Genomic DNA, 17942 nt, shown 5'->3' with positions numbered 1-17942 from the left:
GCCGTGTTCTGGACCACCTGCAGTCGATTGATGGCATCCTCATTGGCTTGTATCAGAAGCCCATTGCAATAGTCAAGGCGACTTATTACAAGGGCCTGTACCAGGGTCTTTCTGTAGGTGTCCGGTAAAAGAGGAAAGACTCGCCTGAGTAGTCCAATGGTGTGAAAGCAGGCTCCTGCAGTTACATTTGCGTGATCTTTTAGGGTTAAGTTTTGGTCCAGTTTCACACCCAGATTTTTGATGGATGGTTTTGGGGAAGGTACAGGTCCCAAATCCTGGGGCCACCAGTCAGGAGACAGGAGCATGCCAGCTTTCCCAAAGAGCATCACTTCTGTCTTCCCGACATTACACTGGAGGTAATTGGAGGCCATCCAGTTGGAGATGGCCCTCATACCTTCCGCAAAGTTTTCCCTAACATTGGAGTTAGGGGCATGGAAAGGGTAGAGGAGTTGAGTGTCGTCGGCGTAGGACACTGGTGTGAATCCGTACTTCCTTACAATCTCAGCAAGGGGGGCCACATACACATTAAATAATGTGGGGCTTAGGCATGAGCCCTGTGGCACCCCCTTAGTGAGCGCCCTGGAGATGGAATGATAGGGGCCCAGGCTGACAGATTGTGAGCGGCCAGAGAGGAAGCTTTCCAACCATGCAAGCGCCTGACCTCTAATGCCCACTCCTTGTAGTCGGTTCAACAGGATTTATGTGAAACAGTGTCAAAAGCAGCTGACAGGTCTAACAGCACCAGAATCATCGAGCCTCCTCTATCCTGTGACATCTTGATTCGGTGCTGTAGTTGGGCCTGAACCCAGATTGAGATTGGTCCAGGCCCCCTGTCGCTTCTATGAAACTGGAGATCTGGGTGTTAACAAATTTCTCAGCCAACTTAGTCAGGAGGGGCAAAAGAGAGATGGGGTGAAGGTTGGAGAGTTCCGTCCAGGGTGCGGTGGAATTTTTGCGTATCGGATTCACAACTGCCTCTTTCCACTGTTGCGGGAGTTTACCTTCTTTGAAAGAGAGATTGAGGATTTTTGTAATGAATGGGCATAATGATCTGCTCAGGCTATTGGTTAGCCTAGCAGGGAGAAGATCATGAGGGGAGCCAGATTTCATATTGCTCAGAAGTGTAAGAATTTCGCTCTCTGTGACTTCTGGAATGGCTTTAAAGATCTCTAGGGGAGTTTCTTTGCATAAAGTACTCGGGTCTTCCGAATTATTAGGGTGTTTGGCCAGGATTTTATAGTAAATAGTGTCGATTTTATCCTCAAAGAACTGGGAGATATTATTGCACAACTCTTGTGAGAAAGTGTCTGGACTTTCGCAAGCCAAGGGGTTGGTAAAAGTCCTAAGGATTTTATATAATTCTCTTGTAGAGTTAGCGGCTTCATCAAGCTGGGACAGCAGGCAGGGTTTTCTTGCCTTTTTAATGTTTTTGTAGTAGGTAGATATGGCCTGCTGATAAAGTTCCTGGCGAGAGAGTGATTCTTTCTCCATTGTTTTTCCAGCTTCCTACATTTTTGTTTCTCTATTTTTAGTGATTCGGAGTACCATATTTCTTTTTTGATGGTCAAAGGATTTTTGACAATCTTTTGTGGAGCTAAAGAGTTTATGGTATCCAGAAGGGTGTTATTTAATTTGGATAGAGCCGATTCGATGTTGTCAGAGTCAGAGATGATTGGCTCTTTCCAGGCTTGTTCAAAGGAGTCCGGTGTGATTTTATGCCATGATCTTTTTGTAATGCTCAGAGTGGTAGGGGGATCAGAATGTTTAGTAAGTTGTAAAAAGGAAAATTCCAGCATGCTATGGTCAGACCAGTTGATGGATTTAGGTGGGTGGCAGTGTATTAAGGGATAGTTGGTAAATATTAAATCCAATGTATGGCCTTTTCTGTGAGTGGGGCCAAAGTTTCTTAAGTGAAGACCTAAAAGAGCAAGGTCGGCTAAGAGGAGTTTAGTGTCAGGGTCTTCTGCTATGTCCGCATGAAAATTAAAATCTCTGAGGACGATAAAATTTTCTTTTGCTCTTAAGTGTGGGGCTAGTATTTCGGTTAAGGCAAGTGAAAAGCCAGCATTGGGGCCCGGAGGTCGATATACTAAGGTACCTTTCCAGCGGTCTTTAGTTCTAATATTTATTTTAAAAATCATTATTTCCATAGTAGGCAAAGTAATTTGTTCCAGTACCGTAATATGGAGATTATCTTTAAAAATGATGGCAATTCCTCCACCTGTTTTTATTGGGCGGTCCTGTCTTAGAATTTTATATCCTTGAGGGATACCCAGAGTTATGGAAGGAACAGTGTGAGGCTTCAGCCAAGTTTCCGTGAGGAAACATATTTCAGGCTTGTGGCTTCATAAAGAAGACATAAAAGAAGGAACAGAAACAGATAAGGAGCAGGATAAGGGGTGTGTGTGCATACCAAACTTTACAATGTCCTGTGCTTTGATCCTCATTCTTGATCAGCTGTCGGGCAAGAACTGGCTTAGCAAGGTCAGCTTCAGGCAACGACGTCAGCTCACTCGGGTCATCTAGAAGTCAGCACAAAATCGAGCTAACGTGAACGTGTACTAAAGACTTGTTCGGCCGTAGTCATCGGCCTATGCGAGGGCAACCACAAAATGGCTGCCATACACAAAATGGAACCCGAGGGTTCAGAACGAAATCCCTAAATACGGAGTGAATCCATCGCTCTAACTTGACGAAATCACTCGTACTGGCCGTACTCACTAGTTACGGTTTGCTACTATCGAATTCGTAACAAAACCATGACATTTATAAAATGGGTTCAGAATTCACGGAACCTCAGATTTATAGTAAATTTGTGCCACATTTTGCCACCAAGACGCATCATCTACGCCAACTCCTTCGCGACAGAACGTCTTTTGAGTGGACAGAGGAGACACAAGAAGAATTCCAAAGGATCAAGGAGGACATCTGTACAGCGGTCCCGTTACAAGGATTTGACCAACAGGCAAGATCCATACTGACCACAGATGCGAGTGAGAAGAAACTAGGAGCTGTCCTAATGCAGGAAACAAAAGAAGGAGAGGTGTCCACCCTCAGCTTTGCATCCCGGTCCCTGTCACCCACAGAGCAGAGGTTCAGCGTCGTAGAAAAGGAGATGCTGGCAACAGTCTGGGCCATGGAGAAGTTTCGACAATTCCTCTGGGGCACGAGATTCAGGCTCAGGACAGATCACAAGCCGCTGATCAAAGTACTCACGTCGAGTGGACACGCGAATGCAAGGATGTACCATGTTACAACGCATACTATTACAACTACCTACCGTTACAACGCAACCATTACAACGCATACCATTACAACGCATAGCGCTTTGAGGTGCTGGATAGTGGTAAGTATAATTTACTATTCTAACTCCAGTCCCCGTGGACCCTAGGGAAGGTGTTGGATAGTAAATTATACTTATTCCCTATCCTAGAGCGCCCCCCAGCGCAATGCGTTGTAATGGTATGCGTTGTAAAAGTCGCGTTGTAATGGTAGTGCGGAGTAAAAGATGCGTTGTAACGGGTGTATACCGAATGCAACCCCCTGCATCGCAAAAATGACGTTGAAACTGTTGGACTATAGGTATGATGTTGAATATATTCCAGGAACACAAAACAAGGTGGCAGATTACTTAAGCAGAGCATCAGCCATGGTGGAAGCACCGACGGGCACTAAAGAAGAGAACATCAGTGTGGCTTTCATGGAAGACCACGAGAAAGTGATAAGTGCGCAGGAATGGAAGACAGCTTATGAGAACGACAATGACCTCAGGGCGGTGAAGAAATTTGTACTCCAAGGATGGCCGGAAAAGAGATATTCAAAGGAGGAGCACAGGAAGTTCTTCGAAGTACGTGAGGAGCTATCAGTTGGAGACCAAGGAATCTTCTTGTTAAGAGGAGGTAAAGTAGTTCCTCCCTCAAGTTTGGTGCTGATTCTGCTTGCCATCCTACATGAAGGGCATTTGGGCATCTTGAAAACCAAACTGCGAACCAAACAAACGTACTGGTGGCCAGCGATGGATGTCCAAATAGAAAGGCACGTAAGGGAGTGTATGCAGTGCAAAAACGCGGATAAATCACAAAGCATGTTGCGTCCCTCTTTGGACAAGTTCGCCAACCCTGTCAATCCCTGGTAAGAGCTGGAGCTGTTGATAGACATTCTTGGTCCGGTATTAGATGCCCAAGGAATCCCAAAGTATGTAGTTGTACTCATGGACAGGTATTCCAAATGGCCGGAGATAGACATACAAGAAGAAATGGACTCTGAGAAAGTGCTGGAATTCCTCACAGCAATATTCTTAAGGGAAGGAATTCCTCGCTCCACATTAAGTGACAATGGACCCCAATTTACATCAGAAAAGTGGAACTCCTTTATGAACAGGAATAGTATCAAGATCAAGCACACGTCTGTGTATCATCCTGCTGGGAATGGATTGGCTGAACGATTCAATAGAGTCATCATGGGATCGGTGCAAGCGGCAATAGGAGCTGGAAAGAATTGGAAGAAAGAACTGAAAAGCACAGTGTGGGCCTATAGGATCACTCCAACCAGCACAGGATACAGTCCCTTCAAAATCCTAAGGGGTCGGGATCCTTTCACTAGGTACAATGTGGGGTGGAAGGAACACACGGTCACAAGCAAGTGGTCTCCCGCAGTGGTCCACCACAATCTGGAAAGAGCACAAAGGGTTTACATGGAACATTTCAATAAAAGACGCAATTTTAAAGAGACGACGTTAGAGAAAGAAGTGTGGGTCCGAGTCAAGCTGGCCCAGCTGAAAAGGAAAGGAGATAGCAAATTCAGTGCTCCATTACAAGTGAAATAGGTTTACAGTAGAGCGGCATTTCTGAGTGATGGAAAGGTGTAGTCACAAGATAGGATGTCCAAATGCAACAAGATCCTGCAATGGACCAAGGAAGAAAGTGATCTTCTCAATGAACCCCTTGGGGAGACGGTACCAGTGAGGGAAGAGACAGTGAACGCGGGAGAAGATGTAAGAGGAGAGATAGTAAGAAAATGGGATGACCAAAGCACTGGTGAACACTGGGAGAACCGAAGAGAAACATCACCGAGGGAATACCCTGTGAGTGGTGAAAGACGAAGATCAAGAGATCTCCAAGTTAAAGCAGAGGAAGTCCCAGCTACTCCGATGAGATGTACCCGCTCTGGTAGAACAGTGGTAAGACCGGTGAAATACAGAGACTATGAGATGGGAGAAGTTAATGAGAATGTATGTAGATAGACTCTGGGACTTTATGCACGTTATCATGTTAGTGATTTATTAAAGGAGGGAGATATGTAGTGTGTGCGCTCTAGTTGTGAGCACTTGCGTGATGACGCGGCACATCGCCGCCATGTCAGGAGATAGCGCGGAGCCCGCGAAACGCGGAGACCTCGCTCCCGGCGCTCCTGCTGTCCCGTAATTAAATAAAAGTTTATAAATAGCGCGGAGCCCGCGAAACGCGGAGACGTCGCTCCCGGCGCTCCTGCTGTCCCGTAATTAAATAAAAGTTTATTTCCCTCATAACCTGCCTCCGCTTATCCTTTGGGGGCAAAACCCCACTCACTACTTTGTCAGTTTCCACACAATTTTTTCCATTTACAGCTCTGCAGGCATAATACAGACTGTAAAGGAATTTTATATATGTAGCGTGGAGGGGCCAGGGGAAACTAGACCGCATCAGCGCTAATGCAAAACACGAGATACTTTTACTCTCCTGGCCGGAAGACCCCGAGCGGTCTCAGGACGTTTATTTGACCCCTCGGGTCGAGCCCGCACCGATGGGTGTGTGGATGCGTGATTTTGCTACATTGTAGTAGAGGGGCCCGGGTGGCTCTCTACAATATAGACTGTGCGTTTGCCTTGGCATTAATAATACCTGTTTTCTTAATCCTCATTCTACAGAAGGGTCCACGCATTGTACTGCTTTCCATTGGACGGCGATACAGACAGAAAGTCTAATGATTCAAAGTATCTTTCTTCAAATGTATACGGTAGTCTTCCCTTCAGACGAATTTAATCAGAAACATTTCGATTTATTTCTTGAGTCTACCGCGGTCACAGCTTTGTTTTTCGGACCAGAGAACCCACAACTTGTTAAATGGGCAGTCTACCGTTCTTAGATGGCGGCCATTAACGTCGCTTCAATGTTTGTCCTTCTTCTCTTTCAAGCATGTTTCGTTTCATCTTTTCACCTCCTTTTCACATTGGTCCAAGGATAGGAAGACGTGTGGTAGTCACGTGCGTATCGTATCCCCTGTTTCCATGGCAAAGACACCGTTGTTTGAACATAGAGCGGGATATAGAGGAGGAGCTGGGCCAAAGCCTTTCGGAGAGAAGTGCGTGGGTACAGCCAGGAATGCCACCACTGGGACAGTGGGCTAGGTTGACCAGCACCCACCATAGCCGCCGTGTTAAAAGCCTCAGAGCGACAATTTGTTGACCATGGTAGGTACGACTCAGAACTAGAGCCGAGGTGGCTCTAATGTGATAGATTTTCAATATTAATTTATTTCTGTTTCTTTCTTCACGGCAATGCTGTTAGCGCACTGCGAGACTAGTCAATGTGTGGCCTAGATTCTTTGTAGATGAAGGCTGGAGCAATGTTTAAGCCAATACAAGGTTTTCCGTACAGCTCACAACCCGAACTGACGTGTTTTAAGGTGCCTCGTATGTGATAATGAAAAAAAACAGTATTCTTAGTTAAATAACATATTTGCGTAGGATCACATAGTTTGACCCTACAGGAAATCAAGAATTCCTAATTTCACATTGTGCAATTCGAGATGGGTGTCTTTCTCGCTCCTTTTAACATTTTTTTTTTTTTACATCTAATGTTTAGTTCATGGTGCACGAAGTTTGGCTCCTTTTGGGCTTGAAGGGCCTAGATCTTGGCTCTCGAGCTGAGCCTGGCTCAAACCTTTAGTGGTTCGCCTACCTTTATGGAGAACTGTACAGTTGACGAAAGTGGAGTTGTAGTTGCTAGATGTGGTTGCAGGGAGGTATGGGCATTCATGAAACTTTACAGGGAATTAGGTGAGGAGAGCTTTAGTGGCTGTGCAGCGAGTTATGAAGGAGCATTGCAAAGTGTAGCCGAGGGTACTTATTTGTTTACGTTTTTATATTCTATGTACCATTTTAGGGTGACAGTGTCCTGCAACGGGCTAGTACAAATTGATATTACATAGTCCCGTTTGAAAGGTATACATGGAAAAATGTAGTTAGTCTAGATCGCAAATAACACATGTACAAAGAAAACGTATTTAAATCAGACTTGTTTTCCGTAATTAGATAGCTGGACTGTGCTGCTATTGAGTCAAATTAAGGTTATATCGAAATTCTTTCATAACTCTTCAATGTTATGTATGAACGGACGAACAAGCCTTAGTTTCTGCAGAGCCTTGGTGTACATTGTAGACAATTTGAGTGTGTTATTCTAGTTGGATATAAAGATTTCAAGCACTGATCCTTCTTCTCCAACTTCTATGCACACTATGACATGCAGATTCTGCTCGAGGCATGAAGAGTCTTACCGTGCACAGCTGTTTCTCCATTTGGATCCTTATGGGAAGGTATTGTCTCATGCGATGGCATGAGCCTCTATCCCTGCCCTGAGGGCCTGACAGCATGTGAGCCTGGTATCTTGACTTTTATTTTTGCCGTGGCATAACTAATCTAGTGTGGGCGCAGAGGCGGAGGTCTGTCCCTGACTCTGTGAAGTCCAGGCCATGTCCTGTGACCTGGAGGGGCAAACCAAGTGACATTCAGGGGTGGTGACAGCAAACAGTATTTTCTGAATCTTGAGTGTGACCAGACACTTTCCCCTGTGTTGATTAGAGAGTGAGACCGCCTAACCCCTCTCGTGTTAAGTTCAGCTATTATGTGAAGCCCAGAACCGTATGCTGACATTCTGTGTTCATGGTGGGTGCAGGGGTGTGGCATTTAATAAAATATCTACTTGTCCACGGGGCAGGTTGCTTCATATAACTACTTGTCCTATAACAAAATCCACTGGTCCCTTTTGTGCCATGTAATGTGTGACAAATTATGGCAGCAATCCCATTATATAAGAGCTCTGAAATAGCCTCTGTGATTATACTAACGCTTACTCCATAGTAGGATTTTAATTCCCTTATGTTGCCATGTTTCCGCAGATTTGCATACTAGGGCTAAAAGTGATGGTAAGCAACAGTACCAGGGTTGGATGCTCTTTTGAGTCTGCAAACCTACTAAATTGCATGCTTTAAGAGTTTTCACCAACTCTTCACTAATCTTTTTCCATACTGAGAAAGGTACGAAATTTACTCCTGACAATGGCAGACATAAAACTTCTTCCAGGGTTCGGGAAAAAAGTGGCTGGAGGGAAAGTGAACTTTAAAATCTACACCTGTATATTTGCTCATGCTAAAATGCAGTACACAAATATTTTCTAGGAGTACTATTTCTTGGCTTACCTCTGTAAAGTCTTGTGAATTCACACAAGTGGTTTATCTGCACTTAATGCAAGGACATGGGTTCACTTTTGAGACTATATTTAATAATTGAGCTCCTAATTAGGTCTGGCGTTAACCATGACCTTTTGTGTTTATTAAAGTTCTGTCTCGCTCTATCGTGTCTATCAGCTAGCTTCATTGTGAGTGACAGAATTCTGTTGTTTCACAAGGAGCATATCGACAAAGTCGTTTAATTTAGTGCCAGGATCTACTGTGGCAATGTGTGCTTTTTGAGACCAAAACTATTTTTGCTTTTGCCAATGTTTGTTATAATGGTGAGGGCCAGGCAGCTCCCTCACCAGTAAGCTTTTACAAAAACCATGCCAAAACAAGTCCTGCATTGAAAAAAATCAAAAGGCTGACCAACAATTTCAGACCTACTGGCTTAACCAATGCCTGTTTATTTGTGTTTCCCATAATCTCATTAAAACTGGTTACACTGACTTTCCATTATGAATAGGTTTGGAAAATACTAGCATACAACAACACATTTCACTAAATGATGCTCCAAAGAAATGGTCCCTAAATATTACAGTAGTTTAGCGAAATGTTTTAGCATTTTTTTTTTAACATTTTTATTTTGAAAGCAAGGAATATTCAATCTTGCTTTGAAGCTTCTGCAAATATTTGCATCTAATCAGAGAGCATTCTGGAAGCAGTATACATCTCCTCATATTGCTAAACATTTGTACACATTTTTATACTGGTACCACTGTCAGTAGTGCAGACTGAGCTTCCAACATTTACTTAGACCGCTCACCCTAATAATAAAGGCTTCACATTAATGAACCATAAATAAAAGTGTGAACATTACTACAACATGGACACAAATATTACCTTAACTGCAGGCAATGCCTTTCCCTGATCCATAATGTCGTTTTGTAAACTGGCAGCCAAAGGGTTTGGGCTGCAGGGTGTTAGGCCTACTTGTCCCTAGCACAAAATACACATGAAAACTTGTTGCCCTTGACCCAAAACAATATGTCACGGGGGTCGGGCTTTAGGATTTCCACATCCCTGTGTGTGTACATTATGCCTATCAGGGGGCAGCTCCTCCATAAAGTGTAAGTTTATTGTCTGCATTCTTGTGCCTGGAGGGTTGAGATCCAGACACTGAAGTGAGGAGGATGGAGACAGGGCTACCTTTGTAAATTCCATGAAGATTTAATTAGCAAGGGGCTTCAGATTAATTCTTCCTGAGCATTGCAATTTAGTAGATGCTTGGGGTGAAGGAATGGAACTTCATTTTCTGTTGTTCAAGGTGAGGATGTTTCTAGGCCAGGCCTGCCCTTTTGTCTCTAATTGCTGCTTCAGAAAGGCTGTTGACCGCCAGGTGCGGGAAACAAACACCTCATTGTGTCCTTGTTGTCAAGGTACGTGCTAGATGTCAGCACCAGTGCTACCAGCTGTGATAAGCAATACTTTACACAAATACTGTGGAAGGGTACCCTGGGAAGGACACTTGAAAGAGAATCAGCCCAAACTGGTTATAAAACTAGAAACTGAAGACCCACACCCTAGAAAATTGTCTATAAAAGTGGGATCACACTACCTCATTTTTTTCCATTCCCAAGTTCTTTTTGAGCAAAGGGAGTGCTCCACAGAGTACTCAAAGAGCAGGGCGTCTGTCTAATGAGCCTAGAAGCCTGTCTGCTGAGAGAAGGAAGGAGTATATTTAGCCCTGCAGGAGGAGAGAACTTTTTAAGTGGAGAGGCATGTGTGCTTTCCCAGTGAGGTGAAACCCTGAGAAACTGATGATCCAAGAGAGTGTGTCTGGAGAGGCTCCTTGCTGTTAAAGGGTCTCCCCGACCTCTCTGCACAGTTACTGGAGTGAGCTGTGTCATGTTTATCAGAAGCATTCTAACTGGCAGCCCACTCCGTGTTTGATCATCTGGTGATGCGATGCCAATGAAGAGTGCAGGACTGCATCTCCGCTAACTAAAGAGGTCACATTCAGAAGATTCAACCTGCAGTCTGCAACTACTCCTACTGAGCACCAGTTCGAAGTTGGCTTTAAGAGCCAACACTGCCGTTAAGACGCTGAGATCATTAGGTCTCGACCTACATCATTGCTTTAGCAATGCTTGTTTGTCGAGATTATAGTAAGGCTCTCAAAAGTACCCAAGCTGCTGCGGATCGGGTACAGTTCATGTGACCCGGATGCGTGCACATAGCACAGAGCCTCGGCATCACACTTCAAAGGAAGCCGCTCCCCGCCCCGCATCAGACTTCAAAGGAGTCCGTTCCCCTGCCCCCCCCCCCCCTCCGCCACGCCAGCTCACTGACACAGCAGAGCATAGGACTTTTTTTTTAAGTACGACAGCAGTACAGCACTGTTATGTTTATTCTCAAGTACCAGGTTTTGAGACCACTAAGCCCAGCTTGATTTATACTTTCACTTAAAGTGGTTGTAAAATCAAAAAGCACAAGAAGTGACTGTCTCTAAGTGGAATCTTTAAATGTAAGCCTCAAAGACATTTCACTCTGCGCCCATCACAAAAATAGAAAGCTCCTGAGCTCTCCATTTTCTACTGTTTTCTCGGCGTCTTTCTCATCGCTTACGTTTTATAATCTTTTCCTTAGCAGACTGATGTCAAGTATTTATTTATTTATTTATTTAACGATTTGTAGAGCGCCTGGTGACCCGAAGGCATCCCCGCGCTGTAATGATTGTGTTTTCCAGAGGAGAGGGAAGAGAGGGGAGGGAACTTTATTTAGGGAATAGGAGTGTTTTCAATTTTTTTCTAAAGATCAGATAACTGGGTTCCAATCTGAGGGTGCGGGGGAGGGAGTTCCATCCGGTGGAAGCCTTCACGGAGAAGCGTCGGCCTCCAGTACGTGTCTTTTTGTATTTGGGGATGTTGGCCAGAAGTTCATTCTCAGACCGAAGGGATCTGGGGGCTTTATAAGGAGTTACCAGGTCACTGAGGATCGAAGGGCCAGCTCCATTAATCAGTTTGTATGCAGTGCACATGGCTTTGAATTCCACCCTTTGGCGCACTGGTAGCCAGTGCAGGGCCTTGATGGCTGGTTTAGCTGACACTCTGGAGGGAAGGTTCATAAGTAGTCGGGCTGCTGCATTCTGTGTTCTTTGCAGTTTAGCCATGGTGGCCTCTGGGGCTCCTAGATAAACCATGTTGCTGTAGTCCAACCGTGACAATATTAGCCCTTGGACTAGGAGTTTTCTGGATGCGGGCGGGAGTAAGGGGAGAATCCTGCGGGTGGTGCGCATAAGCCCAAAACAGGTTCCTGCTGTTTTGGCCGCTTGCGTTTTCATTGAAAGCTCGGGTTCTAGCCAGACTCCTAGGGTCTTAATTTCTTGTTTCGGGGTGGGAATTTCCCCGAACACGTCTGGCCAGACCGATGGGGGGATGGTCACCCATTGCTTTCCCATGAGCATAACCTCGGTCTTTGACCCGTTTAATTTGAGTGATGATTCACACATCCAACTGTGGATTTCCGTGAGGCAGTTTGCCAGATTGTCTGGGTGGTCGTTCAGTTGGGATAGAGAGACGACCAGCTGTGTGTCATCAGCATAACTCACTATTTTAATCCCGAAGGGTGTCACCACATCTTCGAGGGGGGCCATATAGGCATTAAAAAGCGTAGGGCTTAGAGATGATCCCTGGGTAACCCCGCTCGTGAGGGGGAGGGTGGTCTAATGGTGATTGCCATCTCATACCTGGAACGAGCGCCCAGCAAGGAAGGACTCTATCCTCCTGAGCACCGTCCCAGTGAGCCATGCTGCCGCCAACCGATGGAGAAGGACACGATGGTTGACTGTGTCGAAGGCTGCACTGAGATCCAGGAGGATCACTGCCACTGACCCTCCTGAATCCAAAATGCGCCTTGCCTCCTCGATGACGGCAAGAAGGGCGGTATCTGTGCCATGGCCCGGCCGAAACCCAGTTTGGGATTGCCGTAAGATGTTATTTACCTCGAGAAACTGAGACAGTTGTCCATTGACCAATTTCTCGGCTATCTTGCTAATGCCAGGGAGGAGTGAAATTGGCCGGTAATTTGCCATATCTGCTGGGTCCAGCTGTTTTTTTTTTAGGAGTGCTTTCACCACTGCGCTCTTCCAGCTAGCGGGAACAGATCCTTGGGCAAGCGAGCTGTTAATAAGCTCTGTGATCATAGGAATGATGACGGGGGCTACGGTTTTGAGAAATCTAATAGGTGCGGGATCCAGAGGTGATCCGCTTTTAATTTTGGCCATGGTTACATCTACCTCGTTACAGGTTACTGCCCTAAATGTCGCTAGTTGGGGGCGCATGCTGCTTCCTGTCTGGCTGAGGGGTGATTCATTGTCCATGTGGCTTGAGAAACAGGGAGGGGGCAGGGATGCTAAGATACGGGCAATTTTATCATTAAAATAGGTAGCTAGTTCGTTGCTTCGGTCTACAGGGGGGGTGTTGGAGGAAGGAGTGGTTGGTATTTTCAATAGCTCTTTTACGATTAGGAAAGATTCCCTTGCTGAGTTGGTGGATTCTTTTATCCGAGTGTCGTAATGGGAAGCTTTAGAGCGCTTAAGGGCAGATTTGTATATTCTAACTGAGTTCTGGTAAGCTTCCTTGCTGGCGTGCTGCCAGTCTTTCCTCCATAACCGCTCGGCTCTCTTGCAATTTTTGCGAAGCATCCGAAGTTCCGGAGTGTACCACGGTGCGGATCCTGGTTTCCCATTTTTATCCTCCTGGGTTCTAAATGGGAGTACGGAGTCCAGGGAAGTAGTAATCCACTCTCTGAATTTACTATCAGCGATAGCCGGATCTTCTGAGTAAGCAGGGGTAGCTGACTTTAGGGTCCTGGCCCAGTCTTCAGTAGGGAGCTTGGACCAAGCCCTATCCCTGGTGTAAGTGGGAGGTTTTTGAGGTTTCCTGAAAGGTCCTGGTAGTTGGAAAGAGACTAAAAAATGGTCCGTCCAAGGGAGGGGGAGGGACTCGCTAGCTTGCATGGTGGGAGTGCTCGTGAACACCGGGTCCAGCAAGTGACCTTTGTCATGTGTAGCTCCGGAGTTTAAGAGGTGGAGGTCGAAAGCCGCCAGGTCTGTGATCAGGCCGGCTGCCCCAGTATCTAGAGGGTCATCAAAATGAATGTTCAGGTCTCCTAGTATCATGAAGTTGGTGATGGAGTGGGCCTGTGATGCTACCGTGTCCAGGAGGGCGCTAGAAAAAGGACCTGGATGACCGGGAGGGCGATACACTAGGAGGCCTGTAAGTGAGTTAGTCGGGTCCAACTTAATTGTGAACTGGAGGCTGTCAGAGTCAAGGACTTGCGCATCGTTGGTTTTGCAGGGGAGATAATCCCGATGAATGATGGCAACACCACCACCCCTGCCTGAGGGACGAGGTAGGGACTGAATAAGAAAGCTCGGTGGGGTAGCTAGGACCATATCTGACTCCGAATGTGGGGAAAGCCACGTTTCCGTCAAGAACAGAACGTCGATCTCATGATCTTCTATGAGATGGTTAATTAGCGTCGCATGTTTAGGGAGAGAGCGACAGTTCAGAGTAGCGAGTTTAAGGGCTGAGGGCTTGTAGGGTCGATTAGGGAGTTTGAGCTGGACTGGGTGGCAGTAGGTGCAGCTGATGAATGGTCCCTCGAGATCGTGAACATACTTACAGGAAGAGGCTATGGTGGGTCTGAGACTTAGGAGGTCCCGACGTGAGTAGCTTACCTTAGAGGCAACTTTGTCTGACAGGGGTTCTGGCCCTAGGCCCGGCCGTGCGCGGACGGGCGCAGACGGGCTTGCCTTAGGCGCGCCTTCGGCGCGCAAACGGCGCTCGTCCGCTGCGCTGGTATGGCCGGCACATTTGTAGAGAGTGTTATGGGCGTGGCCTTGCAGTGGGCGTTTCTCTGCCTTGGAACCGCGCTGGCGGTATGGGCGTTTTCCCCTGTGTCAGCGCTGGATGTCGCTGTGTCAGGGGGGGGTCTGGGAGGGCTGCTTTAGCGCGTGTGAGCCGGCGCTTTCAAAGCAGGTATGCTCAATGCTTTTTTTAAAATCAAAAACAGTGAAATTACAATTTTTTAAATCAAGGTGCAAAATGCAGTCCTCCGGCTTCCGCCTCAGAGGATAAACAAAACAATAATGCGACGTGCTTTCATTCAGCGTTTTGTAGGAGTCCTGGTGGGCGTGGCCTCGCAGTGGGCGTGGCTCCGCCTTGGAACCGCGCTGGCGGTATGGGCGTTTTCCCATGTGTCAGCGCTGGATGTCGCTGTGTCAGGGGGGGTCTGGGAGGGCTGCTTTAGCGCGTGTGAGCCGGCGCTTTCAAAGCAGGTATGCTCAATGCTTTTTTTAAAATCAAAAACAGTGAAATTACAATTTTTAAAATCAAGGTGCAAAATGCAGTCCTCCGGCTTCCGCCTCAGAGGATAAACAAAACAATAATGCGACGCGCTTTCATTCAGCGTTTTGTAGGAGTCCTGGTGGGCGTGGCCTCGCAGTGGGCGTGGCTCCGCCTTGGAACCGTGCTGGCGGCATGGGCGTTTTCCCCTGTGTCAGCGCTGGATGTCGCTGTGTCAGGGGGGGTCTGGGAGGGCTGCTTTAGCGCGTGTGAGCCGGCGCTTTCAAAGCAGGTATGCTCAATGCTTTTTTTAAAATCAAAAACAGTGAAATTACAATTTTTAAAATCAAGGTGCAAAATGCAGTCCTCCGGCTTCCGCCTCAGAGGATAAACAAAACAATAACGCGACGCGCTTTCATTCAGCGTTTTGTAGGAGTCCTGGTGGGCGTGGCCTCGCAGTGGGCGTGGCTCCGCCTTGGAACCGCTCTGGCGGTATGGGCGTTTTCCCCTGTGTCAGCGCTGGATGTCGCTGTGTCAGGGGGGGTCTGGGAGGGCTGCTTTAGCGCGTGTGAGCCGGCGCTTTCAAAGCAGGTATGCTCAATGCTTTTTTTAAAATCAAAAACAGTGAAATTACAATTTTTAAAATCAAGGTGCAAAATGCAGTCCTCCGGCTTCCGCCTCAGAGGATAAACAAAACAATAATGCGACGCGCTTTCATTCAGCGTTTTGTAGGAGTCCTGGTGGCCGTGGCCTCACAGTGGGCGTGGCTCCGCCTTGGAACCGCGCTGGCGGTATGGGCGTTTTCCCCTGTGTCAGCGCTGGATGTCGCTGTGTCAGGGGGGGTCTGGGAGGGCTGCTTTAGCGCGTGTGAGCCGGCGCTTTCAAAGCAGGTATGCTCAATGCTTTTTTTAAAATCAAAAACAGTGAAATTACAATTTTTAAAATCAAGGTGCAAAATGCAGTCCTCCGGCTTCCGCCTCAGAGGATAAACAAAACAATAATGCGACGCGCTTTCATTCAGCGTTTTGTAGGAGTCCTGGTGGGCGTGGCCTCGCAGTGGGCGTGGCTCCGCCTTGGAACCGTGCTGGCGGTATGGGCGTTTTCCCCTGTGTCAGCGCTGGATGTCGCTGTGTCAGGGGGGGTCTGGGAGGGCTGCTTTAGCGCGTGTGAGCCGGCGCTTTCAAAGCAGGTATGCTCAATGCATTTTTTTAAATCAAAAACAGTGAAATTACAATTTTTAAAATCAAGGTGCAAAATGCAGTCCTCCGGCTTCCGCCTCAGAGGATAAACAAAACAATAACGCGACGCGCTTTCATTCAGCGTTTTGTAGGAGTCCTGGTGGGCGTGGCCTCGCAGTGGGCGTGGCTCCGCCTTGGAACCGCTCTGGCGGTATGGGCGTTTTCCCCTGTGTCAGCGCTGGATGTCGCTGTGTCAGGGGGGGTCTGGGAGGGCTGCTTTAGCGCGTGTGAGCCGGCGCTTTCAAAGCAGGTATGCTCAATGCTTTTTTTAAAATCAAAAACAGTGAAATTACAATTTTTAAAATCAAGGTGCAAAATGCAGTCCTCCGGCTTCCGCCTCAGAGGATAAACAAAACAATAATGCGACACGCTTTCATTCAGCGTTTTGTAGGAGTCCTGGTGGCCGTGGCCTCACAGTGGGCGTGGCTCCGCCTTGGAACCGCGCTGGCGGTATGGGCGTTTTCCCCTGTGTCAGCGCTGGATGTCCCTGTGTCAGGGGGGGTCTGGGAGGGCTGCTTTAGCGCGTGTGAGCCGGCGCTTTCAAAGCAGGTATGCTCAATGCTTTTTTTAAAAATCAAAAACAGTGAAATTACAATTTTTAAAATCAAGGTGCAAAATGCAGTCCTCCGGCTTCCGCCTCAGAGGATAAACAAAACAATAATGCGACGCGCTTTCATTCAGCGTTTTGTAGGAGTCCTGGTGGCCGTGGCCTCACAGTGGGCGTGGCTCCGCCTTGGAACCGCGCTGGCGGTATGGGCGTTTTCCCCTGTGTCAGCGCTGGATGTCGCTGTGTCAGGGGGGGTCTGGGAGGGCTGCTTTAGCGCGTGTGAGCCAGCGCTTTCAAAGCAGGTATGCTCAATGCTTTTTTTAAAATCAAAAACAGTGAAATTACAATTTTTAAAATCAAGGTGCAAAATGCAGTCCTCCGGCTTCCGCCTCAGAGGATAAACAAAACAATAATGCGACGCGCTTTCATTCAGCGTTTTGTAGGAGTCCTGGTGGGCGTGGCCTCGCAGTGGGCGTGGCTCCGCCTTGGAACCGTGCTGGCGGTATGGGCGTTTTCCCCTGTGTCAGCGCTGGATGTCGCTGTGTCAGGGGGGGTCTGGGAGGGCTGCTTTAGCGCGTGTGAGCCGGCGCTTTCAAAGCAGGTATGCTCAATGCTTTTTTTAAAATCAAAAACAGTGAAATTACAATTTTTAAAATCAAGGTGCAAAATGCAGTCCTCCGGCTTCCGCCTCAGAGGATAAACAAAACAATAACGCGACGCGCTTTCATTCAGCGTTTTGTAGGAGTCCTGGTGGGCGTGGCCTCGCAGTGGGCGTGGCTCCGGCTTGGAACCGCTCTGGCGGTATGGGCGTTTTCCCCTGTGTCAGCGCTGGATGTCGCTGTGTCAGGGGGGGTCTGGGAGGGCTGCTTTAGCGCGTGTGAGCCGGCGCTTTCAAAGCAGGTATGCTCAATGCTTTTTTTAAAATCAAAAACAGTGAAATTACAATTTTTAAAATCAAGGTGCAAAATGCAGTCCTCCGGCTTCCGCCTCAGAGGATAAACAAAACAATAATGCGACGCGCTTTCATTCAGCGTTTTGTAGGAGTCCTGGTGGCCGTGGCCTCACAGTGGGCGTGGCTCCGCCTTGGAACCGCGCTGGCGGTATGGGCGTTTTCCCCTGTGTCAGCGCTGGATGTCCCTGTGTCAGGGGGGGTCTGGGAGGGCTGCTTTAGCGCGTGTGAGCCGGCGCTTTCAAAGCAGGTATGCTCAATGCTTTTTTTAAAAATCAAAAACAGTGAAATTACAATTTTTAAAATCAAGGTGCAAAATGCAGTCCTCCGGCTTCCGCCTCAGAGGATAAACAAAACAATAATGCGACGCGCTTTCATTCAGCGTTTTGTAGGAGTCCTGGTGGGCGTGGCCTCGCAGTGGGCGTGGCTCC

At 47.4% G+C, this 17942-nt stretch overlaps 1 protein-coding gene across 1 annotated transcript in view; it reads left to right on the top strand.

The window, feature by feature from the left end:
* Nucleotides 1–6216: 6216 nt before the first annotated feature.
* The window catches only part of LOC147750963 (uncharacterized), a 199901-nt gene continuing 188175 nt past the window's right edge, over nucleotides 6217–17942 (top strand). The window contains exon 1 of the mRNA XM_086937406.1: nucleotides 6217–6448. Within this exon, the coding sequence (XP_086793532.1) occupies nucleotides 6446–6448 (3 nt within the window). The 5' untranslated portion in view covers nucleotides 6217–6445. The remainder of the gene's footprint in view (nucleotides 6449–17942) is intronic.

This window comes from Lissotriton vulgaris, chromosome 1_1 (assembly GCF_964263255.1).
Source record: "Lissotriton vulgaris chromosome 1_1, aLisVul1.2, whole genome shotgun sequence".
NCBI lineage: Eukaryota > Metazoa > Chordata > Amphibia > Caudata > Salamandridae > Lissotriton > Lissotriton vulgaris.
The sequence above is the reverse complement of the archived record's forward strand: the minus strand, read 5'-3'. Positions and strand labels throughout refer to the sequence as shown.